General features: G+C 50.2%; 1 protein-coding gene across 1 annotated transcript in view; it reads left to right on the forward strand.

Annotated features, from left to right (window-relative positions):
* Nucleotides 1-27,875, forward strand: part of SLC43A1 (solute carrier family 43 member 1) — a 375,520-nt gene that overhangs the window by 126,205 nt on the left and 221,440 nt on the right. The window contains exons 3-5 of the mRNA XM_085651420.1: nt 12,857-13,049; nt 18,215-18,270; nt 25,977-26,053. Coding sequence (XP_085507546.1) covers nt 12,857-13,049; nt 18,215-18,270; nt 25,977-26,053 — 326 coding nt within the window. The remainder of the gene's footprint in view (nt 1-12,856; nt 13,050-18,214; nt 18,271-25,976; nt 26,054-27,875) is intronic.

Here is a 27,875-nt window from a genome sequence, read left to right on the forward strand (position 1 = left end):
AATCTGCATATCCTCAGCGTGGCTGAACCCTCGGCCTCCTACATTTTCGCAGTGGCTAGGGAGGTTGCATGAATCTGCATATCCTCAGCATGGTTGGATCCGCCGGCTCCTATGTTTTCACAGTGGCTAGGGAGGTTGCAGGAATCTGCATATCCTTGGTGTGGTTGGACCATCGGCCTCCTAAAGTTTCGCATTGGCTAGGGAGGTTGCATGAATCTGCATATCGTCAGCGTGGCTGGAGCCGCCGGCTCCTATGTTTTCACAGTGGCTAGGAAGGTTGCAGGAATCTGCATATCCTCGGTGTGGTTGGACCATCGGCCTCCTAAATTTTCGCATTGGCTAGGGAGGTTGCATGAATCTGCATATCCTCGGCGTGGCTGGACCCGCCGGCTCCTACGTTTACGCAGTGGCTAGGGAGGTTGCATGAATCTGCATATCGTCGGCGTGGCTGGAGCCGCCGGCTTCTACATTTCTGCAGTGGCTAGGGAGGTTGCAAGAATCTGCATATCCTCAGCGTGGCTGAACCCTCGGCCTCCTACATTTTCGCAGTGGCTAGGGAGGTTGCATGAATCTGCATATCCTCAGCATGGTTGGATCCGCCGGCTCCTATGTTTTCACAGTGGCTAGGGAGGTTGCAGGAATCTGCATATCCTCGGTGTGGTTGGACCATCGGCCTCCTAAATTTTCGCATTGGCTAAGGAGGTTGCATGAATCTGCAGATCCTCAGCGTGGCTGGAGCCGCCGGCTCCTATGTTTTCACAGTGGCTAGGAAGGTTGCAGGAATCTGCATATCCTCGGTGTGGTTGGACCATCGGCCTCCTAAATTTTCGCATTGGCTAGGGAGGTTGCATGAATCTGCATATCCTCAGCGTGGTTGGAACCGCCGGCTCCTATGTTTTCACAGTGGCTAGGGAGGTTGCAGGAATCTGCATATCCTCGGTGTGGTTGGACCATCGGCCTCCTTAATTTTCGCATTGGCTAGGGAGGTTGCATGAATCTGCATATCCTCAGCGTGGTTGGATCCGCCGGCTCCTATGTTTTCATAGTGGCTAGGGAGGTTGCAGGAATCTGCATATCCTCAGCGTGGTTGGATCCGCCGGCTCCTATGTTTTCGCAGTGACTAGGGAGGTTGCATGAATCTGCATATCCTCAGCGTGGCTGGACCCGCCGGCTCCTACGTTTACGCAGTGGCTAGGGAGGTTGCAAGAATCTGCATACCCTCGGCGTGGCTGGACCCGCTGGCTCCTATGTTTTCGCAGTGGCCAGGGAGGTTGCATGAATCTGCATATCCTCAGCATGGCTGGACCCTCGGCCTCCTATATTTTCGCAGTGGCTAGGGAGGTTGCAAGAATATGCATATCCTCAGCGTGGCTGTACCCGCCGGCTCCTACATTTTCGCAGTGGCTATGGAGGTTGCAAGAATCTGCATATCCTCGGCGTGGCTGGACCCGCCGGCTCCTACGTTTTCACAGTGGCTAGGGAGGTTGCATGAATCTGTATATCTTCGGCGTGGCTGGACCCGCCGGCTCCTACGTTTACGCAGTGGCTTGGGAGGTTGCATGAATCTGCATATCGTCGGCGTGGCTGGAGCAGCCGGCTCCTATGTTTCTGCAGTGGCTAGGGAGGTTGCAAGAATCTGCATATCCTCAGCGTGGATGAACCCTCGGCCTCCTACATTTTTGCAGTGGCTAGGGAGGTTGCATGAATCTGCATATCCTGAATGTGGCTGGAGCCGCCGGCTCCTATGTTTTCACAGTTGCTAGGTAGGTTGCAGGAATCTGCATATCCTCTGCGTGGTTGGACCATCGGCCTCCTAAATTTTCGCATTGGCTAGGGAGGGTGCATGAATCTGGATATCCTCAGCGTGCTTGGATCCGCTGGCTCCTATGTTTTCACAGTGGCTAGGGAGGTTGCAGGAATCTGCATATCCTCGGTGTGGTTGGACCATCGGCCTCCTAAATTTTCGCAGTGGCTAGGGAGGTTGCATGAATCTGCATATCCTCGGCGTGGCTGGACCTGCTGGCTCCTATGTTTTTGCAGTGGCTAGGGAGGTTGCAAGAATCTGCATATCCTCGGCATGGCTGGACCCGCCGGCACCTACGTTTTCACAGTGGCTAGGGAGGTTTCATGAATCTGCATATCGTCGGCGTGGTTGGACCATCGGCCTCCTACGTTTCTGCAGTGGCTAACGAGGTTGCAAGAATCTGCATAGCCTCAGCGTGGCTGAACCCTCGGCCTCCTACATTTTTGCAGTGGCTAGGGAGGTTGCATGAATCTGCATATCCTCAGCGTGGTTGGATCCGCCGGCTCCTATGTTTTCACAGTGGCTAGGGAGGTTGCAGGAATCTGCATATCCTCGGTGTGGTTGGACCATCGGCCTCCTAAATTTTCGCATTGGCTAGGGAGGTTGCATGAATCTGCATATCCTCGGCGTGGCTGGACCCGCCGGCTCCTACGTTTACGCAGTGGCTAGGGAGGTTGCATGAATCTGCATATCGTCGGCGTGGCTGGAGCCGCCGGCTCCTACGTTTCTGCAGTGGCTAGGGAGGTTGCAAGAATCTGCATATCCTCAGCGTGGCTGAACCCTCGGCCTCCTACATTTTCGCAGTGGCTAGGGAGGTTGCATGAATCTGCATATCCTCAGCATGGTTGGATCCGCCGGCTCCTATGTTTTCACAGTGGCTAGGGAGGTTGCAGGAATCTGCATATCCTCGGTGTAGTTGGACCATCTGCCTCCTAAATTTTCGCATTGGCTAGGAAGGTTGCATGAATCTGCATATCCTCAGCGTGGCTGGAGCCGCCGGCTCCTATGTTTTCACAGTGGCTAGGAAGGTTGCAGGAATCTGCATATCCTCGGTGTGGTTGGACCATCGGCCTCCTAAATTTTCGCATTGGCTAGGGAGGTTGCATGAATCTGCATATCCTCGGCGTGGCTGGACCCGTCGGCTCCTACGTTTACGCAGTGGCTAGGGAGGTTGCATGAATCTGCATATCTTCAGCGTGGCTGGAGCCGCCGGCTCCTAGGTTTCTGCAGTGGCTAGGGAGGTTGCAAGAATCTGCATATCCTCAGCGTGGCTGAACCCTCGGCCTCCTACATTTTCGCAGTGGCTAGGGAGGTTGCATGAATCTGCATATCCTCAGCATGGTTGGATCCGCCGGCTCCTATGTTTTCACAGTGGCTAGGGAGGTTGCAGGAATCTGCACATCCTCGGTGTGGTTGGACCATCGGCCTCCTAAATTTTCGCATTGGCTATGGAGGTTGCATGAATCTGCATATCCTCAGCGTGGCTGGAGCCGCCGGCTCCTATGTTTTCACAGTGGCTAGGAAGGTTGCAGGAATCTGCATATCCTCGGTGTGGTTGGACCATCGGCCTCCTAAATTTTCGCATTGGCTAGGGAGGTTGCATGAATCTGCATATCCTCAGCGTGGTTGGATCCGCCGGCTCCTATGTTTTCACAGTGGCTAGGGAGGTTGCAGGAATTTGCATATCCTCGGTGTGGTTGGACCATCGGCCTCCTTAATTTTCGCAGTGGCTAGGGAGGTTGCATGAATCTGCATATCCTCAGCGTGGTTGGATCCGCCGGCTCCTATGTTTTCATAGTGGCTAGGGAGGTTGCAGGAATCTGCATATCCTCAGCGTGGTTGGATCCGCCGGCTCCTATGTTTTCGCAGTGGCTAGGGAGGTTGCATGAATCTGCATATCCTCAGCGTGGTTGGATCCGCCGGCTCCTATGTTTTCATAGTGGCTAGGGAGGTTGCAAGAATCTGCATATCCTCAGCGTGGTTGGATCCGCCGGCTCCTATGTTTCCACAGTGGCGAGGGAGGTTGCAGGAATCTGCATATCCTCAGCGTGGTTGGATCCGCCGGCTCCTACGTTTACGCAGTGGCTAGGGAGGTTGCATGAATCTGCATATCCTCAGCGTGGCTGGACCCGCCGACTCCTATGTTTTCGCAGTGGCCAGGGAGGTTGCATGAATCTGCATATCCTCAGCGTGGCTGGACCCGCCGGCTCCTACGTTTACGCAGTGGCCAGGGAGGTTGCATGAATCTGCATATCCTCAGCGTGGCTGGACCCGCCGGCTCCTATGTTTTCGCAGTGGCCAGGGAGGTTGCTTGCTGCGTTTAACCTGAGAGAAGGGGGTGTATGAAAGAAAGGGGCGGAGAGCGAGAAGGCTGGGCAAATGTATCTGGGCGCCCATATAGGTGGAAGGAGGAAAGATCCGACACCAGACCCCTGCCGACCATTTAATGGTGAATGCTGCTTGTTACAGGCTTAACATCTAGTATCATAACAAATTGCTACCTTTTAATTAATTGTTGGTTTATTAACGTTTACGGATATATTATTACGTAATATTCTAGGTAATCGCTGGTATTATGGTTTTAATATCTAGTGCTATGCAAACTGTTGCTTTCAAGATGCTGGTCTATGGACTTTGAAGGCTATCCCATTATGTCATAGTGTGAGTGGCATTTATTGTTTCCTTTTCTCTGTGGAAACTCCTCATGAACTCTCTATTTGTATATTTCACAACGGTGATAAAATGATAAAAAAAACTCTTTCTACATGAGCCCCTGTGTGTCAGAAGCAGATTTCAGGTTTGAACCCTAGCAGTGACAGCTCCACCTTTCATGCTAACATGTTTGATACACAGTGTGACGTCTTTTCTCGGCGCCCTGGGGCAGTATCTGCGCGGATGCTCTGGTTTCCTATTGGTCTCCTCTGGTGTCGTGTGTATGGTGTTGACTGGGGAGTTACTTCCTGTGCACACTTGACTCCCCAGCGGAAGTGAGCACAAGCAGAAAAGGCAGACCCAAGGCGGTGACGTAGTGGCTGGGACCAGATGCAATACTGCAAGTTAATCGCCCACAAGTCCAACAGCCAATCAGCGATGACGAAGCTGTTATGGGGAAAAATCTTTATTTACAAATAGGCGCGGTATGGCAGTGGGAAATCGAACAAAACAAAAAAAAATAGTGTTTTAGATGTTCTGGGGTCAAAGATGGGACCCAGATAGAGTAATAGTGTCCATAAAGTAAGGCGCTATAGCTGAAGTAATATTGTCATGCAGTTAGGCGCTATAGCTGAAGTAATATTGACATGCTGTTAGGCGCTATGGCTAAAGTAATATTTTCCATGAGGTTAGGCGCTATAGCTGGTAATATTTTCCATGCGGTTAGGCGCTATAGCTGAAGTAATAATGTCCATGCGGTTCGGCGCTATAGCTGAAGTAATATTGTCATGCAGTTAGGCGCTATAGCTGAAGTAATATTGACGTGCTGTAAGGCGCTATGGCTGAAGTAATATTTTCCATGCGGTTAGGCGCTATAGCTGAAGTAATATTGTCATGCTGTTAGGGGCTATAGCTGAAGTAATATTGTCCATGCAGTTAGGCGCTATGGCTGAAGTAATATTTTCCATGCGGTTAGGCGCTATGGCTGAGGTAATATTTTCCATGCGGTTAGGCGCTATAGCTGAAGTAATATTGTCCATGCGCTTTGGCGCTATAGCTGAAGTAATATTGTCATGAAGTTAGGCGCTATGGCTGAAGTCATATTTTCCATGCGGTAAGGCGCTCACCAGTCCACACACAAAGGTGCGGGTGGTAAGTAAAAATGAATCACACCTGCTATGATACCTCTGCCATAGGTCCCTGGTGCAAAAGGGGACAACTCAGTGGGTTTCAGCCCTGCAGCTGAGAATATCTTTCGATGTCTCAAAGCAGACAACTTTTCAATCTCCACAAACCCAGAATCCAAAAGAAAATTAGGAGACACACTTACAGAAAAAATGGCTTCAGGACACCAACCATTGTCTTCTAAAGTCAAGGGTCCAGTGTCCAGTTAATGGAGCTGCGGGAGATACCATCCTAGGTGGGGGGGAGAGATTGCAGTTGGTTCAGTGGGAGACCAGCCTCCAAAGAGAGCGTTCAAGCTGGTGCTTTAACTGGACAGTATGGGGGTCCCCCTGGGATACCAACAGTTTGAGGCTCATATCTCGCAAACGGTTCCACTGCCATCTACAAGAAGTGGGCACCACTGGAGCCATCACTCCCAGTACAAACAGGGCAGCTGGGATTCAGGCCAGGACCCCGACTGAGTGTGCTCTCCTCCATTGCTCCCTAAGCTAGGTGTGTGCTCTTCGAGTGCTAGCACCATTACTGATGGATGCAAAAGATGCAGAAATTTACACTGAACCCCCACTGTTGTCGGCTATCAATGGATGGACCTCATGGTAGACTGGACATGATCTGGATAACACTGGAAGGACCTCATGATGGACTGGACGCGGTCTGGCTAGCACTGGATGGACCTCATGATGCAGTGGACATGGATCTGACCAGCAACGAATGTACCTCATGGTGGACTGGACATGATCTTGCTAGCAATGGATTGACCTCATGATGGACTGGACATGATCTGGACAGCACTGGATGGACCTCATGATACAGTGGATATAAACTGGATAGCACTGGGTGGGCCTCTTGATGCATTGTACATGTTCTGGCTAGCACTGGTTGTACCTCATGATGGACTGGACATGAAGTGGCTAGCAATGGATGGACCTCGTGATGCAGTGGACATGAACTGGCGAGCACTGGATGAACCAAATGATGCAGTGGATATAAACTGGATAGCACTGGGTGGGCCTCTTGATGCAGTGGACATGAACTGGCGAGCACTGGATGAACCAAATGATGCAGTGGACATGATCTGGCCAGCAATGAATGGACCTCATGGTGGACTGGTCATAATCTGGCTAGCACTGTATGGATCTCATGATGGACTGGCCATGATCTGGCTAGCACTGGATGGATGTCTTGATGCAGTGGACATGAACTAGGTAGCAGAGGGTAGACCTCATGATGGACTGGACATGGATCTGACCAGCAACAAATGGACCTCATGGTGGACTGGACATGATCTAGCTAGCACTAGATGGGTCTTGTGAGGGACTGGACATGATCTGGCTAGCAATGTATGAGCCTCATGATGGACTGGACATGACCTGGGTAGCAATGGACGGACCTCATGATGGACTGAACATGGTCTGGGTAGCAATGGACGGACCTCATAATGCAGTGGACATGGTCTCTACTCCTCAGCTTTCATGGTGCCCTCTGGGTGAGCATGATCTAAATGGAGGCCGCCGTTGGACAACTGAATTGTTATAGACTTGAGGTAGATGTCTTGATTGGTCTGTGAGTTCAGATGAGTTCTTATAGGCCAAGATATATGTGTCACTATTAAGAGGTTGGTATGAGAGTCCAAACAAGTTCTTATAGGTCATAAGGTAAATGTCCTGATTAACAGGTTGGTTTAGGAGCCCAGACAACTTCTTACGGGCCATGAGGATGGGTCCCGATTAAGAGGTTAGTCTGGGAGTTCAGACAAGTTCATGTAGGTCTAGAGGTAGAGGTTTAATGAAGAGGTTGGTCTGGGATACCGGACAAGTTCTTATAGGTCAAGAGGTAGATGCCCCGATTTACAGGTTAGTTTGGAGTCCACACAAGTGCTTATAGGTCTAGAGGTCTGAAAGTTCGGTCTGGGAGGCCAGACATTTACATAGAGGCCAAGAGGTAAAGGTCTCGATTGAGGGATTGGCTTGAGAATCCAGGCAAGTTCTCGTAGGTCAAGAGGTAGGTGGTTTCGATTGAGAGATTGGCCTGGGAGTCAGACAAGTTCTTATAGGTCGAGAGGTAGGGGTTTCAATTGAGAGGTTGGTCTGGGAGTCCAAGCAAATTCTCGTAGGTCATGCGTTAGGGGATCTCGAACTAAGAGGTTGGTCTGGGAGTCCAGACACGTTCTTCTAGGTCAAGAGGTAGGGGGTCTCCATTGAGAGATTGGCCTGGGTGTGCAGTCATGTTCTTATATGTCTTGAGCTAAGGGTATCGAATGAGAGGTTGGTTTGGGAGCCTAGAGAAGTCCTTACGGGTCATGAGGTTGGAGTCCCGATTAAGAGGTCAGTCTGGGAATCCAGACAAGTTCTTATAGGTCAAGAGGTAGAGGTTTAATGAAAAGGTTGGCCTTGGAGTCCAGACTAGATCTTGTAGGTCATGAGGCAGGGGTCTTGAATGAAGGAGTTGGTCAAGGAGCCCAGACAAGTTTTTATAGGTTAAGAGGTAGGGGGTCTCGTTTGAGAGGTTGGTTAGGGAGCCCAGATGAGCGGACAAGGACCTGCTGGTCATCACATCTGTACTCTATAAGGTCAAGTGCCGGCAGGTCGCGGAGCACAGAGGGTGGTAGTAATGTTTCAAAAGCACCGGGTGAATAGAGTCCCTGCAGAACCCCTGATGAGATGTTGGCACCGATGGGAAGAAGTCCCACAACTGTTTGTTATAGGAACAGGAGTGAAGGAGGCTTTTCATCCAGGGTAAGATCACCAGAGGGTCTTCAGGTGCAGTGGAGGGCCATTGGAGCAGGACATTGTGACCCATCATGCCGAAGGCAGCTAATAAGTCCAGGTGACCGATGAGAGGGGGTCGCCCCTGTTTGCGGGTTCCAAGCCCTGAGTCCAGAGAGCTCAAAGCCTTGTCTCTGTTGCATCACAGCGCCAAGAAGACGGGAAGATGCTGCAACATGGAGTGGATTCAAGTGGGTTTGAGGCTGATCAGTCACTGATCGTTCTGCACTGTGGCCAAGAGAGGAAGTGAGGTAACTGGCGGGAGTCCCTCACCTCAGAGGGCTTTGGTTCAGTGAGATGACTGGCGTTAGGGGGCTTGGACATTCACCGCCTAAGGGTGTGGCCTTGCAGGTGTGAAGCGTTCGGAGGGAAGCCTTCTCTGAGAAGATGGCGGATGGATTCGAATGTTCACAGTGTGAGGTGGGGGAGGGGATGCTTTTCAGTGATGACATCACTGCTCAGACCTTCAGGACGGCAGGAAAAGGCGGCCTAATGGGGTCTTGAGTTCTGGGGGACTCTGCTGTTATCAGTTCCCCGCACAGCCCTCCTTATCTACTTGGTCGGCAAAGCTTGTGAGCTGCTGACGCCAAAGGATGGGCGGGGGTGAATCTGTTGAACTGTGAGCACAAGTGATATGGAGGGTTTGAAGAAGCTTAAAGGTGGGCATGTACTGCCAGTCCAAAGTCTGCCAGCCACCTACTACTCAAAGATGGGCATGTACTGCCAGTCCAAACTCTGCCAGCCACCTACTACTCAAAGATGGGCATGTACTGCCAGTCCAAACTCTGCCAGCCACCTACTACTCAAAGATGGGCATGTACTGCCAGTCCAAACTCTGCCAGCCACCTACTACTCAAAGGTAAGCATGTACTGCCAGTCCAAACTCTGCCAGCCACCTACTACTCAAAGATGGGCATGTACTGCCAGTCCAGGATCAGCCACCCATCTACTACTCAAAGGAGAGCATGTACTGCCAGTCCAAACTCTGCCAGCCACCTACTACTCAAAGATGGGCATGTACTGCCAGCCTAAGCTCTGCCACACACATACTACTCAATGGTAGGAATTTACTGTGAGTCCAACCTCTGCCACACACCTACTACTCAAAGGTGAGCATGTACTGCCAGTCCAAACTCTGCCAGCCACCTACTACTCAAAGGTAAGCATGTACTGCCAGTCCAGGATCAGCCACCCAGCTACTACTCAAAGGTGAGCATGTACTGCCATTCCAAACTCTGCCAGCCACCTACTACTCAAAGATGGGCATGTACTGCCAGTCCAAACTCTGCCAGCCACCTACTACTCAAAGATGGGCATGTACTGCCAGTCCAAACTCTGCCAGCCACCTACTACTCAAAGATGGGCATGCACTGCCAGACCAGGATCAGCCACCCAGCTACTACTCAAAGGTGCGCATGTACTGCCAGTCCAAACTCTGCCAGCCACCTACTACTCAAAGATGGGCATGCACTGCCAGACCAGGATCAGCCACCCAGCTACTACTCAAAGGTGCGCATGTACTGCCAGTCCAAACTCTGCCAGCCACCTACTACTCAAAGATGGGCATGCACTGCCAGACCAGGATCAGCCACCCAGCTACTACTCAAAGGTGCGCATGTACTGCCAGTCCAAACTCTGCCAGCCACCTACTACTCAAAGATGGGCATGCACTGCCAGACCAGGATCAGCCACCCAGCTACTACTCAAAGGTGCGCATGTACTGCCAGTCCAAACTCTGCCAGCCACCTACTACTCAAAGATGGGCATGCACTGCCAGACCAGGATCAGCCACCCAGCTACTACTCAAAGGTGAGCATGTACTGCCAGTCCAAACTCTGCCAGCCACCTACTACGCAAAGATGGGCATGTACTGCCAGTCCAGGATCAGCCACCCAGCTACTACTCAAAGGTGAGCATGTACTGCCATTCCATACTCTGCCAGCCACCTACTACTCAAAGATGGGCATGTACTGCCAGCCTAAGCTCTGCCACACACATACTACTCAATGGTAGGCATTTACTGTCAGTCCAACCTCTGCCACACACCTACTACTCAAAGGTGAGCATGTGCTGCCAGTCCAAACTCTGCCAGCCACCTACTACTCAAAGGTAAGCATTTACTGCTAGTCCAGGATCAGCCACCCAGCTACTACTCAAAGATTGGCATCGACTGCCAGTCCAAGCTCAGCCACCCAGCTACTACTCAAAGGTGGGCATCTACTGCAAGTCCAAGCTCAGCCACCCAGCTACTATTCAGGGGTGGGCATGTACTGCCAGTCCAAACTCTGCCACACACCTACTACTCAATGGTAGTTATTTACTGCCATCCAAACTCTGCCATCCATCTACTACTCAAAGGTGAGCATGTACTGCCTGTCCAGGATCAGCCACCCAGCTACTACTCAAAGGTGGGCATGTACTCCCAATCCAAACTCTGCCAGCCACCTACTTACTACTCAATAGTAGGCATTTACTGCCAGCTCAAGCTCAGCCACCAAGCTACTACTCAAAGGTGGGCATGTACTGCCAGCCGAAGCTGAAGCCGGCATTTACTGTCAGTCCAACCTCTGCCACACACCTACTACTCAAATGTGAGCATTTACTGCTAGTCCAGGATCAGCCACCCAGCTACTACTCAAAGGTGGGCATCGACTGCCAGTCCAAGCTCAGCCACCCAGCTACTACTCAAAGGTGGGCATCTACTGACAGTCCAAGCTCAGCCACACAGCTACTACTCAGAGGTGGGCATGTACTGCCTGACCAGGATCAGCCACCCAGCTACTACTCAAAAGTGAGCATGTACTGCCAATCCAAATTCTGCCAGCCACCTACTTACTACTCAAGGGTAGGCATTTGCTGTCATCTAAACTCTGCCACCTCACCTACTACTCAAAGGTAGGCGTTCACTGCCAGTCAAACCTCTGCCACACACCTACTACCCAAAGTTAGGCATTTACTGCCATATACCACACACCTACTACTCAAAGTTAGGCATTTACTGCCAGTCCAAACTCTGCCAGCCACCTACTACTCAATGGTAGGCATTTACTGTCATCCAAGCTCTGCCACTCATCTATTACTCGAAGATGAGCATGTACTGCCAGTCCAGGATCAGCCACCCAGCTACTACTCAAAGGTAGGCATTTACTGCCAGTCCAAGTTCTGCCATCGACCTAATACTCAAAGGTAGACATTTACTGCCAGTCCAAGCTTTGCCACCCACCTACTTACTACTCAAGGGTAGGCATTTGCTGTCATCCAAATTCTGCCACTCACCTACTACTCAAAGGTATGTGTTTACTGTCAGTCAAACCTCTGCTACACACCTACTACTCAAAGGTAGGAATTTACTGCCAGTCCAAGCTTTGCCACCCAGCTACTACCCAAAAGTAGGCATTTACTGCCAGTCCAACCTCTGCCACCCAGCTACTACTCAAAGGTAGATATTTAGTGCCATCCAAACTCTGCCACACAACTACTACTCAAAGGTAGGCATTTACTATCAGTCCAACTTCTGCCATACACCTACTACGCAAAGGTAGGCATTTACTGCCAGGCCTATCTGTGCCACCCACCTACTACTCAAATATAGGCATTTACTGCCAGTCCAACATCTACCACACACCTACTACTCAAAGGTAGATATTTATTGCCAGTCCAATCTCTGCCACCCACCTACTACTCAAATATAGGCATTTACTGCCAGTCCAACATCTACCACACACCTACTACTCAAAGGTAGATATTTATTGCCAGTCCAATCTCTGCCACCCACCTACTACTCAAATGTAGGCATTTACTGCCAGTCCAACATCTACCACACACCTACTACTCAAAGGTAGATATTTATTGCCAGTCCAATCTCTGCCACCCACCTACTACTCAATAGTAGGCATTTACTGCCACCCAAGCTCTGCCACTCATCCACTAGTCGAAGGTAGGCATTTACTGCCGGTCCAATCTCTGCCACCCACCTACTACCCAAAGGTAGGCATTTACTGCCATGCCAACATATGCCACACATCTACTACTCAGAGGTAGGCATGTGCTGCCATCCAAGCTCTGCCACCCGTCTACTGCTCAAAGGTGGGCTTTTGTTGGCGTTCTTCAGGCGACAAGACTTTGCGCCTTAACTTGCCTCATCGTGAAAGGGTGATATTGAGGTCATGCTCCGTCAGCGCATCAATCATTTGTTGTGGGACAGATTTTGGGGGTGTTCGGAATTGTAAACAGTTTTCTTCTGAAACTTTGTGAAGTTCTTTTAAAACTTTGAAATCTTTGTGAACTCCAAAAAGCTTAAAGAAAACGAAGACTGTGGCCACCGGTCGGTGCATTGCACGGTTTCTTCCAGTTTTGAGGTGCGGTGCATTGATGATGTACCCCTCACCTTGCTTCAGTGTGATGCACTGTAGCCTCTGGTTAAGAATTCTCTCCCACTCTCTCTTCACAGATGAGAACTCCACCACGTCAGCGGAAGCTTCTGCGAATGCCTCGATTCCCCATGAGTGGCCAACCTGTGTGAAGCAGGAGGAGATGCTAAACTTGGGGTTCACCATCGGATCCTTCTTGCTGAGTGCGGCGACGCTGCCTCTAGGCATCCTCATGGACAGATACGGACCCCGGCCACTGCGTCTCGTGGGCAGGTAAGAGGGGGTGCTCAGCCCTGTTGAGAGGCGCTGATGGGGCTTCTAGGCTGTCTGGGTGGTCTTTCCCAGTCTTTGGTTTGTTACAGTGCGAAATAATCTTTCTGAATAGCCACAGGAAGGTGGAAAGCGCTAATGTACCGCTTCTGAACACCACCAGCTGCTCACCAAGAGACTCATCCTGGTGAAATCTGACTGCAAGCTCCCGATGACCACCCACCCAACACTCGGAGTCCTGCAGAGAGTGTAGAGCTTGCATCCCTGTGAAGACCCACCAAACACCCAACTCCATGACTGCACCTACCAAGGTGTTCTGCAGAGTGTTGGGTGGGCTGCATCCCTGTGAGGGCCCGCCTAACACCCAACGCCTTGACTGCACCTATCAAGATGTTCTGCTGAGTGCTGGGTGGGCGCCATCCCTGTGAGGGCCCGCCTAACACCCAACACCTTGACTGCACCTTTCAAGATGTTCTGCTGAGTGCTGGGTGGGCTGCATCCCTGTAAAGACCCGCCTAACATCCAACTCCTTAATTGCTCCTACCAAGATGTTCTGCTGAGTGCTGGGTGGGCTGCATCCATGTGAAGACCCACCTAACACCCAACGCCTTGACTGCACCTATCAAGATGTTCTGCTGAGTGCTGGGTGGGCTGCATCCCTGTGAAGACCCACCTAACACCCAATGCCTTGACTGCACCTACCAAGATGTTCTTCAGAGTGTTGGGTGGGATGCATCCCTGCGAAAACCCACCTAACACCCACCTCCTTGACTGCACCTACCAAGATGTTCTGCAGAGTGTCGGTGGGCTGCATCCCTGTGAAGACCCGCCTAACACCCAACCCCTTGACTGCACCTACCAAGATGTTCTGCAGAGTGTTAGGTGGGCTGCATCCCTGTGAAGACCCACCTAAAACCCAACTCAAAACCCAACTCCTTGACTGCACCTACCAAGGTGTTCTGCTGAGTGCTGGGTGGGCTGAATCCATGTGAAGGCCCACCTAACGCCCAACTCCTTGATTGCTCCTACCAAGATGTTCTGCTGAGTGCTGTGTGGGTGGCATCCCTGTGAAGGCCAACCTAACACCCAACGCCTTTACTGTACCTACCAACATGTTCTGCAGAGTGTTGGGTGGGCTGCATCCCTGTAAAGACCTGCCTAACACCCAACCCCTTGACTGCACCTACCAAGATGTTGTGCAGAGTGTTTGGTGGGCTGCATCCCCGCGAACACCCGCCTAACACCCAACGCCTTGACTGCACCTACCAAGATGTTCTGCTGAGTGTTGGGTGGGCTGCATCCCTGCGAAGACACACCTAACACCCAACTCCTTGACTGCACCTACCCAGATGTTCTGCTGAGTGTTGGGTGGTCTGCATCCCTGTGAAGACACACCTAACACCCAACTCCTTGACTACACCTACCAAGATGTTCTGCAGAGTGTTGGGTGGGCTGCATCCCTGCGAACACCGGCCTAACACCCAACGCCTTGACTGCACCTAGCAAGATGTTCTGCTGAGTGTTGAGTGGGCTGCATCCCTGCGAAGACACACCTAACACCCAACTCCTTGACTACACCTACCCAGATGTTCTGCACACTGTAACCTCTCTTCGTGTCTTGCTCTCCTCAGCTCTTTAGCCTTCACTGAACTCAACTCTTGATATTAACAAGAGCTCGCCATGCCGTCAGCCATAGTTGCGTCCTTCCTTCGTTCATCTCTTCTGTTCCCTCAGGTCCCTCATCAGCTCACCCCGGGGACCACCAAGAACTTGTACCCACACTGGGATGGATTCTATCCAGACGTTCTCCCCTGTGTGCCTCTAAGGTTCTTAAATTCTGAAAGTTTTGAATCCACTAAGACTCTTGATGGGGCACCCCCGAAGATGGGTGGGCACAGATGTGTTCTGTCTTGACTACTTCCAAGAGGCGTTCGACCCTTCTATGATCACCGTCCCCATGAGGTGGAGGATCGAAGGATGCCTCGGTGTGGATGGACAGTGACGACACCGAACACATGACTACCAAGCATCCGGATAATGGTTGCATAACCTTAAACCCCATCCTATGATAGCTTGTCCTTCCCCCTGCCCCAGCCCAATCAGTCGCTACCCTGTCCCTCACTCCAGCCTGAAGCGTGATCGGTTTCCTAACTGAAGCCTTTATCTCTAGTTTCATCCTACCCCTACAAACTCTCACCTGATCTCACATAAATCCTCACCTTGAAGGTGACCATTGTTCTGATCCGGCCCTTACCTGTCTGTTGATTCATTGACATGAAATGTTAGGGCTGGTGGTTCATTGGTTGACGGGAGGGGCTGGGGCAGGCTGCAGTTGAATCTTACTGTGTCCTCTGCTGTGGCATATCTTGTCGCTACAAGTTGCCCTCGTCTTTGCTCATAAAATAACATGATGTTTTGTTTTTAAGAGTAAGGACAAGTATAATTTCTGTATGCAAGTTTATTCCTCGTCCAGTTGTTGGGTTATGTGTGGCACGTGGCATTTCTTTTTTCTTATATTCATGCTGCTTGTATCATGTACGCCTTCAAGAGACTCCATTCAAGCAGAATACGCCTGGCAGGAAGTCGAGATATTCATGTATTTATTTATTCGGAGTTTTATATAGCGCAAACATACCCATTAGGGCGACAGAGCGCCTACAGAAACTGTACAAAGGAACATGATAGGGGATAGGAAGTAATATAAAAACATTAGAGTACAATACATATATATATATATATATACATATGATAATGGTAGGCCGGGAGAGAGGGGCACACTGGTATAGCATAGGGCGGGGCCTAAAACATATTCTGGAGGAAAAAGTAGCAAATGTCCAATAGTCGGGCGGAAACGAACCGACGAGGCGGACCCAAGCCCAGGTACTCAGTGAGAGAGGAATTTGTTGGAAAGAAAATATTTGACTTGTTTCCTGAAGAGGGGGTGGATCGGCTGCATCTGATATCAGTGGGGAGAGAGTTCCACATTTTGGGGGCAATTCCAGAGAAGGGTCGCTTTTAGATTTTCTTCTTTTTTTGGGGGGTGGGCTTAAGAAGTAAGGAACTCATGTATCTCCAGGATCTGTTTCCACCCAATAGGGTCAGTTTCTGGGTCGAGAAGGAGGGGGTCTTGTGGTGCAACGCTTTGTGGGTCATGCACGCAATCTTGACATGAATCCTGGCATCGAGGCTAGGCGGTCGGTGATATCATCACTATTTTTTGATTCTGTGATGAGCCTAGCTGCTACATTCAGTGCAGCCTTCAGTGGTGCACGCAGGGTTTTGGGAGGCTGCCAGGGTAGTGCCACCATAGTCTAATTTTGATAGAACAAGTCCATGAACTACATTTGTGAGGTCTTCAGGGAAGAAAGGTTTTAGTTTCCTAAGAATATGCAACTGATGGTTAGCTCCTCTGGTTATGGCGCTGTCCAACAAATTGCTCTCACACTGAGGACCTGATGTGTTTTTGCGTGGAGAGGTTTGTCCAATGTTATGCCCAGGGATTTGGCAGAGTCAACGATGCATGGGGTGCAATTCAAGGCGGTGAGAAGAGGAAACCGGTCTTTGGTAATAGGAGTGGAGGAGGGTGGAGCGATCAGTGGGTATTCAGTTTTAAGGGCATTGAGCTTGAGGTGGTTACGAGCCAACCAATGTTGCGTTATTGTTAGGGTGTTGTTGAGGGTGTAAATGTCCTCGACGGAGATTTTCAAGTATAGTTGAGTGTCGTCAGAATACATATGGTATGAGATGTGGGAGAGTTCGAGGATTTCAGTCAGGGGCTCCACGTAGAGGTGAAACAGCGCTGGTGAGAAGATAGAGCCTTGGGGATCGCCCAGTGATGAGGGAGACTGATTGGAAATAGTGTTATTGATTAGAAGACGCTGAAATCTGTTGCGCATAAAAGAGGAGAGCCATTTTGGCACAGTGCCCGAGAGGCACATCCGATGTTCTAGAAGGTCGAGCAGGGTAGTATGGTTGATGGTGTCGAAGGCGGCTGACAGGTCCAGATAGATCAGGAGGCGAGGTTCATTCTGGGTGACAATGTGGACCACGGCAGTTTGGGTGCTATCGCCCAATCAGAAGACAGATTGACAGTGGTCAAGGAGTTGGAATTGTTCGATGTGATAGTGAAACTGTAAGTGCACACATTTTTTAAGAGTTTGGCCAAAGAAGGGATGTTGGAGATGGGGCAGTAATTGTTGGGGTTGGGTTTCTTTAAGATAGGTGTGACCTGGCACTTTTGAGGCAGTCGGGTAAGAGCCTTGGGTGAGCGAGGCGTTAATTATCATAGTCCACAATGGGAGTAGGAGGTGAATGGACTCATTTAAGAGCTTCGAAGGGAGGGGTTCACCGACGTGCTTGGAGTATTTCAAAGAGGTCAATAGATTTGAGTGCCAGTCTCGTCAAGGGTCTTGAAGGTAGCCCGGGTGGCGTTATTTTTGATGGGGATGAGGGGATTATTCGGGCATGCTTAAAGATCGAATGGGGCGGGTGTAGGAGGGGTTTGCGTGGAAGTAGTTCGAGAGCGATCGGGATGTCATTAGAGATTTGTGTGGTTTTCTCATTGAAGAGGGCGGCAAACGCTTCGCAGTTAGGAAGTCCTTTGAGATCGTTTGTTGGCTTCTGTTAATTTCGAGAAAAAAAAATTGGTGGATTAGCTGCTGTGTCTGATAGATTTTGGAAGAATGTTGCTTTAGAGTTCCTCGTGTGCCTATTTTAGGCGCTGCGTCTTTGTGGAAGGGATGTGAGGTTGGCCAGGGAGGGCGTGTGTCTCCATGCTCTTTCTGAATGTCCGAGGAGTCGTCTCTCTTCGTTCAGAATACAACTGACCAGGGGTTGGAAATTTTAGGAGAGACATATGTGCAACAAACTGCCTCTCCCCTGCTCTAGCAACGTTCACTGTGTGAATTTAGCAAGTATGTGGGCAGTGCATGGAGCTGGTGTCTCACGAAGTGTCCAGACAGACCACTGCCCATGTTTGAATCTCAGGAGACTCTTCAGATGAGAGAAGCTCCGCAGGTACTGACAGAGAGCGGCTTGTCCCTCCATGGCAGAGAGCTGCCTGAGACACCCAGTGACAGGAAGAGTAGCAGGCCCATCCCGACATCCCCTAGCGCCCTGAGGCCCCCTGAAGCGCCTGCCTACTTCTCATGCTGTTTCTCTCTCCACAGCGCCAGCTTCGCCCTCTCCTGTGCGCTGATGGCCCTCGCTGCCTACGACCCCCTGGGTGAGTATAGAGGTCACTGGGCCCGTGCAGCCCCCCTCCTCTGCCTCTGTCTCTCTGCTCCTTTCCCTCTCCTCTCATCACCCTCCCCGTCCATTGACTCCCTTCCCATCTTTCCACCACTCCTTCCCTCCTTCTTTTTTCATTCCTTCTACTCCCCTCTCTGCCCACAGTTCAGTCCAGCGGATCTCACCCGGAAGTCTGTGTTTTACTCCTTCACTCCCGGTGTGCTCACAACTCGCTGTATTCTGTGCCTTTGACTATTTGTGCCCTCAAACATCTCTCTTCTCGACTTCTCTCTCACTGTCTGACTCTCTCTCTATTGGCTCGTGTTTCTGTCACTCATCTCTTTTCAGCAAGTGCCTCCTACGACCTCTGTCTCTATTGCTGTTGATTCCTTGTGCCTTCACACATCTCTCTCCTTCCACTTTCTCCTATCCATCTGTGCCTCTCTCACATTTGATTCCTTGTACCCCCACACATCTCCTGCACCTCAAGTTCTCTCTCACTCTGTATCCCTCCTCGTGTTTATTCCTTGCCCCTTCACAGATATCTTCCTCTTTCAGATCTCTCCCACAGCCTCTCTCTCACTGTGGATTGCCTGTGCCCTCACACATCTTCCTCTTGTTGAGTTCTGTCCTATAGTTGGGGTCTCTTTCGCTGTTGATTACTCGAGCCCTCACACTTCGTACTCTCTTGAACAGCCTGTGTCTTTCCCAGTTGATTCCTTAACCAACCACACACCTTCCTCCACTTGAGTTCTCTCCTGTAGTCGGTATCTTTCTAACTGTTCAATCCCTGTGCCCACACACATCTTCCTCCCCTTGAGTTCTCTTCTATAGTCAGTGTCTCTCTCACTGTTGATTGCAGTTCTCTTCCACAGCCTGTGTCTCTTCCCGTTGATACCTTAAGGCTTAAGGTCCAACACACCTTCCTCTACTTAAGTTCACTCCTATAGTTGGTGTCTATCTTGCTGTTGATTCATTGTACCCTCACACATCTTCCTTCAGTTCTCTCCTACAGTTGGTGTCTCTCTCACTGTAGATTCTCTGTGCCCTCACACCTCTCTCTCTCTCCTGCAGGTCTCTCCCATAGCCTGTGGCTCTCTTGCTGTTGATTCCTTGTACCCTCACACATCTTCCTTCAGTTCTCTCCTACAGTTGGTGTCTCTCTCACTGTAGATTCTCTGTGCCCTCACACCTCTCTCTCTCTCTCTCTCCTGCAGGTCTCTCCCATAGCCTGTGTCTCTCTTGCAGTTGATTCCTTGTACCCTCACACATCTTCCTTCAGTTCTATCCTACAGTTGGTGTCTCTCTCACTGTAGATTCTCTGTGCCCTCACACCTCTCTCTCTCTCTCCTGCAGGTCTCTCCCATAGCCTGTGGCTCTCTTGCTGTTGGTTTCTTGTGTCCTCACACATCTTCCTTCAGTTCTGTCCTACAGTTGGTGTCTCTCTCACTGTAGATTCTCTGTGCCCTCACACCTCTCTCTCTCCTGCAGGCCTCTCCCATAGCCTGTGGCTCTCTTGCTGTTGATTTATTGTACCCTCACACATCTTCCTTCAGTTCTCTCCTACAGTTGGTGTCTCTCTCACTGTAGATTCTCTGTGCCCTCACACCTCTCTCTCTCTCCTGCAGGTCTCTCCCATAGCCTGTGGCTCTCTTGCAGTTGATTCCTTGTACCCTCACACATATTCCTTCAGTTCTCTCCTACAGTTGGTGTCTCTCTCACTGTAGATTCTCTGTGCCCTCACGCCTCTCTCTCTCTCCTGCAGGTCTCTCCCATAGCCTGTGGCTCTCTTGCAGTTGATTCCTTGTACCCTCACACATATTCCTTCAGTTCTCTCCTACAGTTGGTGTCTCTCTCACTGTAGATTCTCTGTGCCCTCACACCTCTCTCTCTCTCTCCTGCAGGTCTCTCCCATAGCCTGTGGCTCTCTTGCAGTTGATTTCTTGTGTCCTCACACATCTTCCTTCAGTTCTGTCCTACAGTTGGCGTCTCTCTCACTGTAGATTCTCTGTGCCCTCACACCTCTCTCTCTCCTGCAGGTCTCTCCCATAGCCTGTGGCTCTCTTGCAGTTGATTTCTTGTGTCCTCACACTTTTGTATCTCTCCTGTAGTTTTCTCTCACATGCTGTGATTCTATCACTGTTGATTCCTTGTTCCCCCACACATCTCTATCTTGCAGCTCTCTACAATAGGCTGTATTTCTCTAGTTGTTGAATCCTTATGCCCTGACACAACTCCCTTGTCTGGAGTTCTCTCCTGTAGTCGGTGTCTCTTTCACTGTGGATTCCTTGCACCATCACACTTCTTCTTCCACTTGAGTTCTCTTCAGTAGTTGGGGGGTCTCTTTCTACTATTGGTTCCTTGAGCCCTCACACATCTTACTCTCTCAAAGTTCTCTTCCACAGCCTGTGTCTCTCCCTGTTGATTCCTTGCGCCCTCGCACATCTTCCTTCACTTCAGTTCTCTCCTATAGCCAGAGTCTCACTGTAGATTCTCTGGGCCCTCACAGTTGTCTCTCTCCTGCAGTTCTCTCCTACAGCTTATGGCTCTCTTGCAGTTGATTTCTTGAGCCCTCACACTTGTCACTCTCCTGTAGGTTTCTCTCACATGCTGTGAGCCCCTCGCTGTTGATTCCTTGTTCCACCGCACATCTGTTTCTTGCAGCTCTCTCCCACAGTCCGCATTTCACTAGTTATTGACTCCTTATTAGGCCCGGGTGGTAAATTTTGTTCCGCTCGCGGAATTTGGGTAATTTCGAGTTCCGCGGAGAACGCGAAATTGCCCAAAATTCTGCTTTCCGCGACTTCGCGAAATTTTTTGCTTGTTCGCGGTCCTTAAAATGCGTGTTCGCGAGATATTTCTCCCCGAGCATGCAAACAGCGATTGTGAACAGGAAAAAAGCATCGCGAACAAGCAATTCCACGTGTTCGCGGAATTTCTGCGTGTTCGCAGAGATTTTTTACCGTTTCGCGGAGATTTGCGCAACGCGAGTACGCAAATTCCGCCCACCCCTACTCCTTATGTCCTGTCACATCTCCCTTGTCTTGAGTTCTCTCTCCTATAGTTGGTATCTCTCTTACTGTTGATTCCTTGCACCCCCACACATCTCTCTGTCCTACAGATCTCTCACATTCTCTGTTTCTCTTGTTGGTAATTGCGTGTGGCCTTACACATCTCCTGCTATTCGACTTCTCTCCACAGCTATTATATAACTTAGTGTTGGTTCCTCGTGCCTTCACACTTCTCTCCCACCTGCGGTTTTCTTTCACAATCTGAGTCTCTCTTGCTGTTGCATCCTTGTACTCCCACATCTCTCTCTCCTGTAGTTTTTTCCAGCCTGTGTCTCTCACTGTTGATTCCCTGTACCCTCACACATCTCTCTCTCCTGTAGATTTTTCCAGCCTGTGTCTCTCACTGTTGATTCCCTGTATCCTAACACATCTCTCTCTCATGTAGTTTTTTTCCCAGTCTGTCTCTCACTGTTGTTTCCCTGTACCCTCACACATCTCTCTCTCCTGTAGTTTTTTCCACAGCCTGCCACTCTCGCTGTATATTCTCCGTACCCTCGCACGTCTATGTCTCCTGCGGGTTTCTCCCACAGTCTGCCTCTCTCGCTGTATATTCTCTGTGCCCTTGCACGTCTATGTCTCCTGCAGGTTTCTCCCACAGCCTGTCTCTCTTGCTGTATATTCTTCGTGCCCTCACACGTCTATGTCTCCTGCAGGTTTCTCCCACAGCCTGCCTCTCTTGCTGTAGATTCTCTGTACACTCACACTTCTCTGTCTCCTGTAGTTGTCACCCACAGCCTGCCTCTCTTGCTGCATATTCTCTGTGCCCTCACACGTCTATGTCTTGTGCAGGTTTCTCCCACAGTCTGCCTCTCTTGCTGTAGATTCTCTGTACCCCCACACTTCTCTGTCTCCTGTAGTTGTCACCCACAGCCTGCCTCTCTTGCTGTATATTCTCTGTGCCCTCACACATCTATGTCTTGTGCAGGTTTCTCCCACAGCCTGCCTCTCTTGCTGTAGATTTTCTGTACCCCCACACTTCTCTGTCTCCTGTAGTTGTCACCCACAGCCTGCCTCTCTTGCTGTATTTTCTCTGTGCCCTCACACGTCTATGTCTTGTGCAGGTTTCTCCCACAGCCTGCCTCTCTTGCTGTAGATTCTCTGTACCCCCACACTTCTCTGTCTCCTGCAGTTTTCTCCCACAGCCTGCCTCTCTTGCTGTAGATTCTCTGTGCCCTCACACGTCTATGTCTCATGCAGGTTTCTCCCACAGCCTGCCTCTCTTGCTGTAGATTCTCTGTACTCTCACACTTCTCTGTCTCCTATAGTTGTCACCCACAGCCTGCATTATCGCTATAGATTCTCTGTGCCCTTACACTTCTCTGTCTCCTTCAGTTTTTGCCAATACTTTTCCTCTCTCTGCAGTTTTCTCCCACAGCCTGCTTCTCTCGCTGTCGTGTCTCTGTGCCCTCACACTCTCTGTCTTCTGCAGTTGTCATCCACAGCCTGCCTCTCTCGCTGTAGATTCTCTGTACCCTCACACTTCTCTGTCTCCTTCAGTTTTCTCCCACAGCCTGCCGCTTTCGTTGTCGTTTCTCTGTGCCCTCACACTCTCTGTCTCCTGCAGTTTTCTCCCACAGCCTGCCTCTCTCGCTGTATATTCTCCGTGCCCTCGCACGTCTATGTCTCCTGCAGGTTTCTCCTACAGCCTGCCTCTCTTGCTGTAGATTCTCTGTACCCTCACACTTCTCTGTCTCCTTCAGTTTTCTCCCACAGCCTGCTTCTCTCGCTGTTGTTTCTCTGTGCCCTCACACTCTCTGTCTCCTGTAGTTGTCACCCACAGCCTGCGTCTCATGCTGTATATTCTCTGTGCCCTCACTTCTCTGTCTCCTGTAGTTGTCACCCACAGCCTGCTTCTCTTGCTGTCGATTCTCTGTGACCTCACACTCTCTGTCTCCTGCCATTTTCTCCCACAGCCTGCTTCTCTCGCTGTCGTTTCTATTTGCCCCCGCACTCTCTGTCTCCTGTAGTTGTCACCCACAGCCTGCTTCTCTCGCTGTCGTTTCCCTGTGCCCTCACACTTCTCTGCTTCCTGCAGTCAGTTTTCTCTCAGTCTGCCTCTCTGGCTGTAGATTCTCTGTGCCCTCACACTTCCCTGTCTCCTGCAGTTTTCTCCCACAGCCTGCATCTCTGGCTGTAGATTCTCTGTGCCCTCACACTTTTCTATCTCCTGCAGTCAGTTTTCTCCCACAGCCTGCCTCTCTGGCTGTAGATTCGCAGTACCTTCACGGTTCTCTGTCTTCTGTAGTTGCCACCCACAGCCTGCACTCTCGCTGTAGATTCTCTGTGCCCTCACACTTCTCTGTCTTCCGTAGTTGCCACCCACAGCATGCCTCTCTGGCTGTAGATTCTCTGTGCCCTCACTCTTCTCTGTCTCCTGCAGTCAGTTTTCTCCCACAGCCTGCCTCTCTTGCTGCAGATTCTCTGTACCCTCACACTTCTCTATCTCCTGCAGTTTTCTTTCACAGCCTGCCTCTCTTGCTGCAGATTCTCAGTGCCCTCAAACTTCTCTGTCTCCTGCAGTCAGTTTTCTCCCACAGCCTGCCTCTCCGGCTGTAGATTCTCGGTGCCCTCACACTTCTCTATCTCCTGCAGTTTTCTTTCACAGCCTGCCTCGCTTGCTGTAGATTCTCTGTGCCCTCACTCTTCTCTGTCTCCTGCAGTTTTCTCTCACAGCCTGCCTCTCTTGCTGTGGATTATCTGTACCCTCACACTTCTCTGTCTCCTGTCGTTGTCACCCACAGCCTGCCTCTCTTGCTGTATATTCTCTGTGCCCTCACACGTCTATGTCTCGTGCAGGTTTCTCCCACAGCCTGCCTCTCTTGCTGTAGATTCTCTGTACCCCCACACTTCTCTGTCTCCTGTAGTTGTCACCCACAGCCTGCACTCTCGCTGTAGATTCTCTGTGCCCTCACAATCTCTGTCTCCTGCAGTTTTCTCCCACAGCCTGCCTCTCTTGCTGTAGATTCTCTGTGCCCTCACACGTCTATGTCTGATGCAGGTTTCTCCCACAGCCTGCCTCTCTTGCTGTAGATTCTCTGTACCCTCACACTTCTCTGTCTCCTATAGTTGTCACCCACAGCCTGCTTTATCGCTGTAGATTCTCTGTGCCCTTACACTTCTCTGTCTCCTTCTGTTTTTGCCAATAATTTTCCTCTCTCTGTAGATTCTCTGTGACCTCACACTCTCTGTCTCCTGCAGTTTTCTCCCACAGCCTGCTTCTCTCGCTGTCGTGTCTCTGTGCCCTCACACTCTCTGTCTCCTGCAGTTGTCATCCACAGCCTGCCTCTGTCGCTGTAGATTCTCTGTGCCCTCACACTTCTCTGTCTCCTGCAGTTTTCTCCCACAGCCTGCCTCTCTCGCTGTAGATTCTCTGTACCCTCACACTTCTCTGTCTCCTACAGTTTTCTCCCACAGCCTGCTTCTCTCGCTGTTGTTTCTCTGTGCCCTCACACTCTCTGTCTCCTGTAGTTGTCACCCACAGCCTGCCTCTCTTGCTGTATATTCTCTGTGCCCTCACTTCTCTGTCTCCTGTAGTTGTCACCCACAGCCTGCTTCTTTTGCTGTAGATTCTCTGTGACCTCACACTCTCTGTCTCCTGCCGTTTTCTCCCACAGCCTGCTTCTCTTGCTGTCGTTTCTATGTGCCCCCGCACTCTCTGTCTCCTGCAGTTTTCTCTCACAGCCTGCTTCTCTCGCTGTCGTTTCTCTGTGCGCTGACACTCTCTGTCTCCTGTAGTTGTCACCCACAGCCTGCTTCTCTCGCTGTCGTTTCCCTGTGCCCTCACACTTCTCTGCTTCCTGCAGTCGGTTTTCTCTCAGTCTGCCTCTCTGGCTGTAGATTCTCAGTGCCCTCACACTTCCCTGTCTCCTGCAGTTTACTCCCACAGCCTGCATCTCTGGCTGTAGATTCTCTGTGCCCTCACACTTTTCTATCTCCTGCAGTCAGTTTTCTCCCACAGCCTGCCTCTCTGGCTGTAGATTCGCTGTACCCTCACAGTTCTCTGTCTTCTGTAGTTGTCACCCACAGGCTGCACTCTCGCCGTAGATTCTCTGTGCCCTCACACTTCTCTGTCTTCCGTAGTTGCCACCCACAGCCTGCCTCTCTGGCTGTAGATTCTCTGTGCTCACTCTTCTCTGTCTCCTGCAGTCAGTTTTCTCCCACAGCCTGCCTCTCTTGCTGCAGATTCTCTGTACCCTCACACTTCTTTATCTCCTGCAGTTTTCTTTCACAGCCTGCCTCTCTTGCTGCAGATTCTCTGTGCTCTCACTCTTCTCTGTCTCCTGCAGTCAGTTTTCTCCCACAGCCTGCCTCTCCGGCTGTAGATTCTCGGTGCCCTCACACTTCTCTATCTCCTGCAGTTTTCTATCACAGCCTGCCTGTCTTGCTGTAGATTCTCTGTGCCCTCACTCTTCTCTGTCTCCTGCAGTTTTCTCCCACAGCCTGCATCTCTGGCTGTAGATTCTCTGTGCCCTCACACTTTTCTATCTCCTCCAGTTTTCGCCAGTAACTTTCCTCTCTCGCTGTAGATTCTCTGTCTTCACACTTCTCTCTCTCCTGTAGTGCTCTACCATAGTCTGTGGCTCTCACTCAGTTGAATCCTTGAACCCTCACACATCTTTCTCTTTTGCAGTTCTCGCTCCAATCATCTTCCTGGCCCTCTCTTTCAATGGCTTCGGAGGGATCTGCCTCACGTTCACTTCCCTCACCGTGAGTTCTATTTTGTACATATGTTATTGCGCATGAGTCGTCCTACCTAAAAGCACTGGAGATGTGAGTGAGTGCAGGCGGAGTCTGAGGGGACGCTCAAGAAAAGGAGTCCCATGTGAGGGCTGGAAGTCTTTGGCAAGAAATGTGTTCATTGGGAGCCTAGGAGCTCTACAACACTGCATTTTCAAGCACCTACAGAGGGCAGTAGTGTTCCATGCCTACTTCCCAAAGATCTGATTCCTGAATGCCATGGATATGTCCCTGACACTACAGTCTGAGATGACATCATCAGCAACTTTTCCCTTTATTCCATTTAATGAGGATATCTGTCACCCATTCTGCAAGCATATCCCCTCTCTGTACCATGAGAAAATCCCTCTCTGTACCATGAGAATATCCCTCTCTGTACCATGAGAATATCCCTTCTCTGTACCATGAGAATATCCCTCTCTGTACCATGATACCATCTCTTCTCTGTACCACGAGAATATCCCTCTCTTTACCATGAGAATATCCCTCCCTGTACCATGAGAAAATCCCTCTCTGTACCATGAGAATATCCCTCTCTGTACCATGAGAATATCCCTCTCTGTACCATGAGAATATCCCTCTCTGTACCATGAGAATATCCCTCTCTGTACCATGAGAATATCCCTCTCTGTACCATGAGAATATCCCTCTCTGTACTATGAGAATATCCCTCTCTGTACCATGATACCATCTCTTCTCTGTACCATGAGAAAATCCCTCTCTGTACCATGAGAATATCCCTCTCTGTACCATGAGAATATCCCTCTCTGTACCATGAGAATATCCCTCTCTGTACCATGAGAATATCCCTCTCTGTACCATGATACCATCTCTTCTCTGTACCATGTGAAAATCCCTCTCTGTACTATGAGAATATCCCTCTCTGTACCATGAGAAAATCCCTCTCTGTACCATGAGAATATCCCTCTCTGTACCATGAGAATATCCCTCTCTGTACCATGAGAATATCCCTCTCTGTACCATGAGAATATCCCTCTCTGTACCATGAGAATATCCCTCTCTGTACCATGAGAATATCCCTCTCTGTACCATGAGAATATTCCTCTCTGTACTATGAGAATATCCCTCTCTGTACCATGAGAATATCCCTCTCTGTACCATGAGAATATCCCTCTCTGTACCATGAGAATATCCCTCTCTGTACCATGATACCATCTCTTCTCTGTACCATGAGAATATCCCTCTCTGTACCATGAGAATATCCCTCTCTGTATCATGATAACATCTCTTCTCTGTACCATGAGAATATCCCTCTGTGTACCATGAGAATATCCCTCCCTGTACCATGAGAAAATCCCTCTCTGTACCATGAGAATATCCCTCTCTGTACCATGAGAATATCCCTCTCTGTACCATGAGAATATCCCTCCCTGTACCATGAGAATATCCCTCTCTGTACTATGAGAATATCCCTCTCTGTACTATGAGAATATCCCTCTCTGTACTATGAGAATATCCCTCTCAGTACCATGAGAATATCCCTCTCTGTACCATGAGAATATCCCTCTCTGTACTATGAGAATATCCCTCTCTCTACTATGAGAATATCCCTCTCTGCACCATGAGAATATCCCTCTCTGTACTATGAGAATATCCCTCTCTGTACTATGAGAATATCCCTCTCTGTACCATGATAACATCTCTTCTCTGTACCATGAGAATATCCCTCTCTGTACCATGAGAATATCCCTTCTCTGTACCATGAGAATATCCCTCTCTGTACCATGAGAATATCCCTCTCTGTACCATGATAACATATCTTCTCTGTACC

The sequence above is a fragment of the Triturus cristatus genome, chromosome 4_1, assembly GCF_964204655.1.
Source record: "Triturus cristatus chromosome 4_1, aTriCri1.1, whole genome shotgun sequence".
Taxonomy (NCBI): Eukaryota; Metazoa; Chordata; class Amphibia; order Caudata; family Salamandridae; genus Triturus; species Triturus cristatus.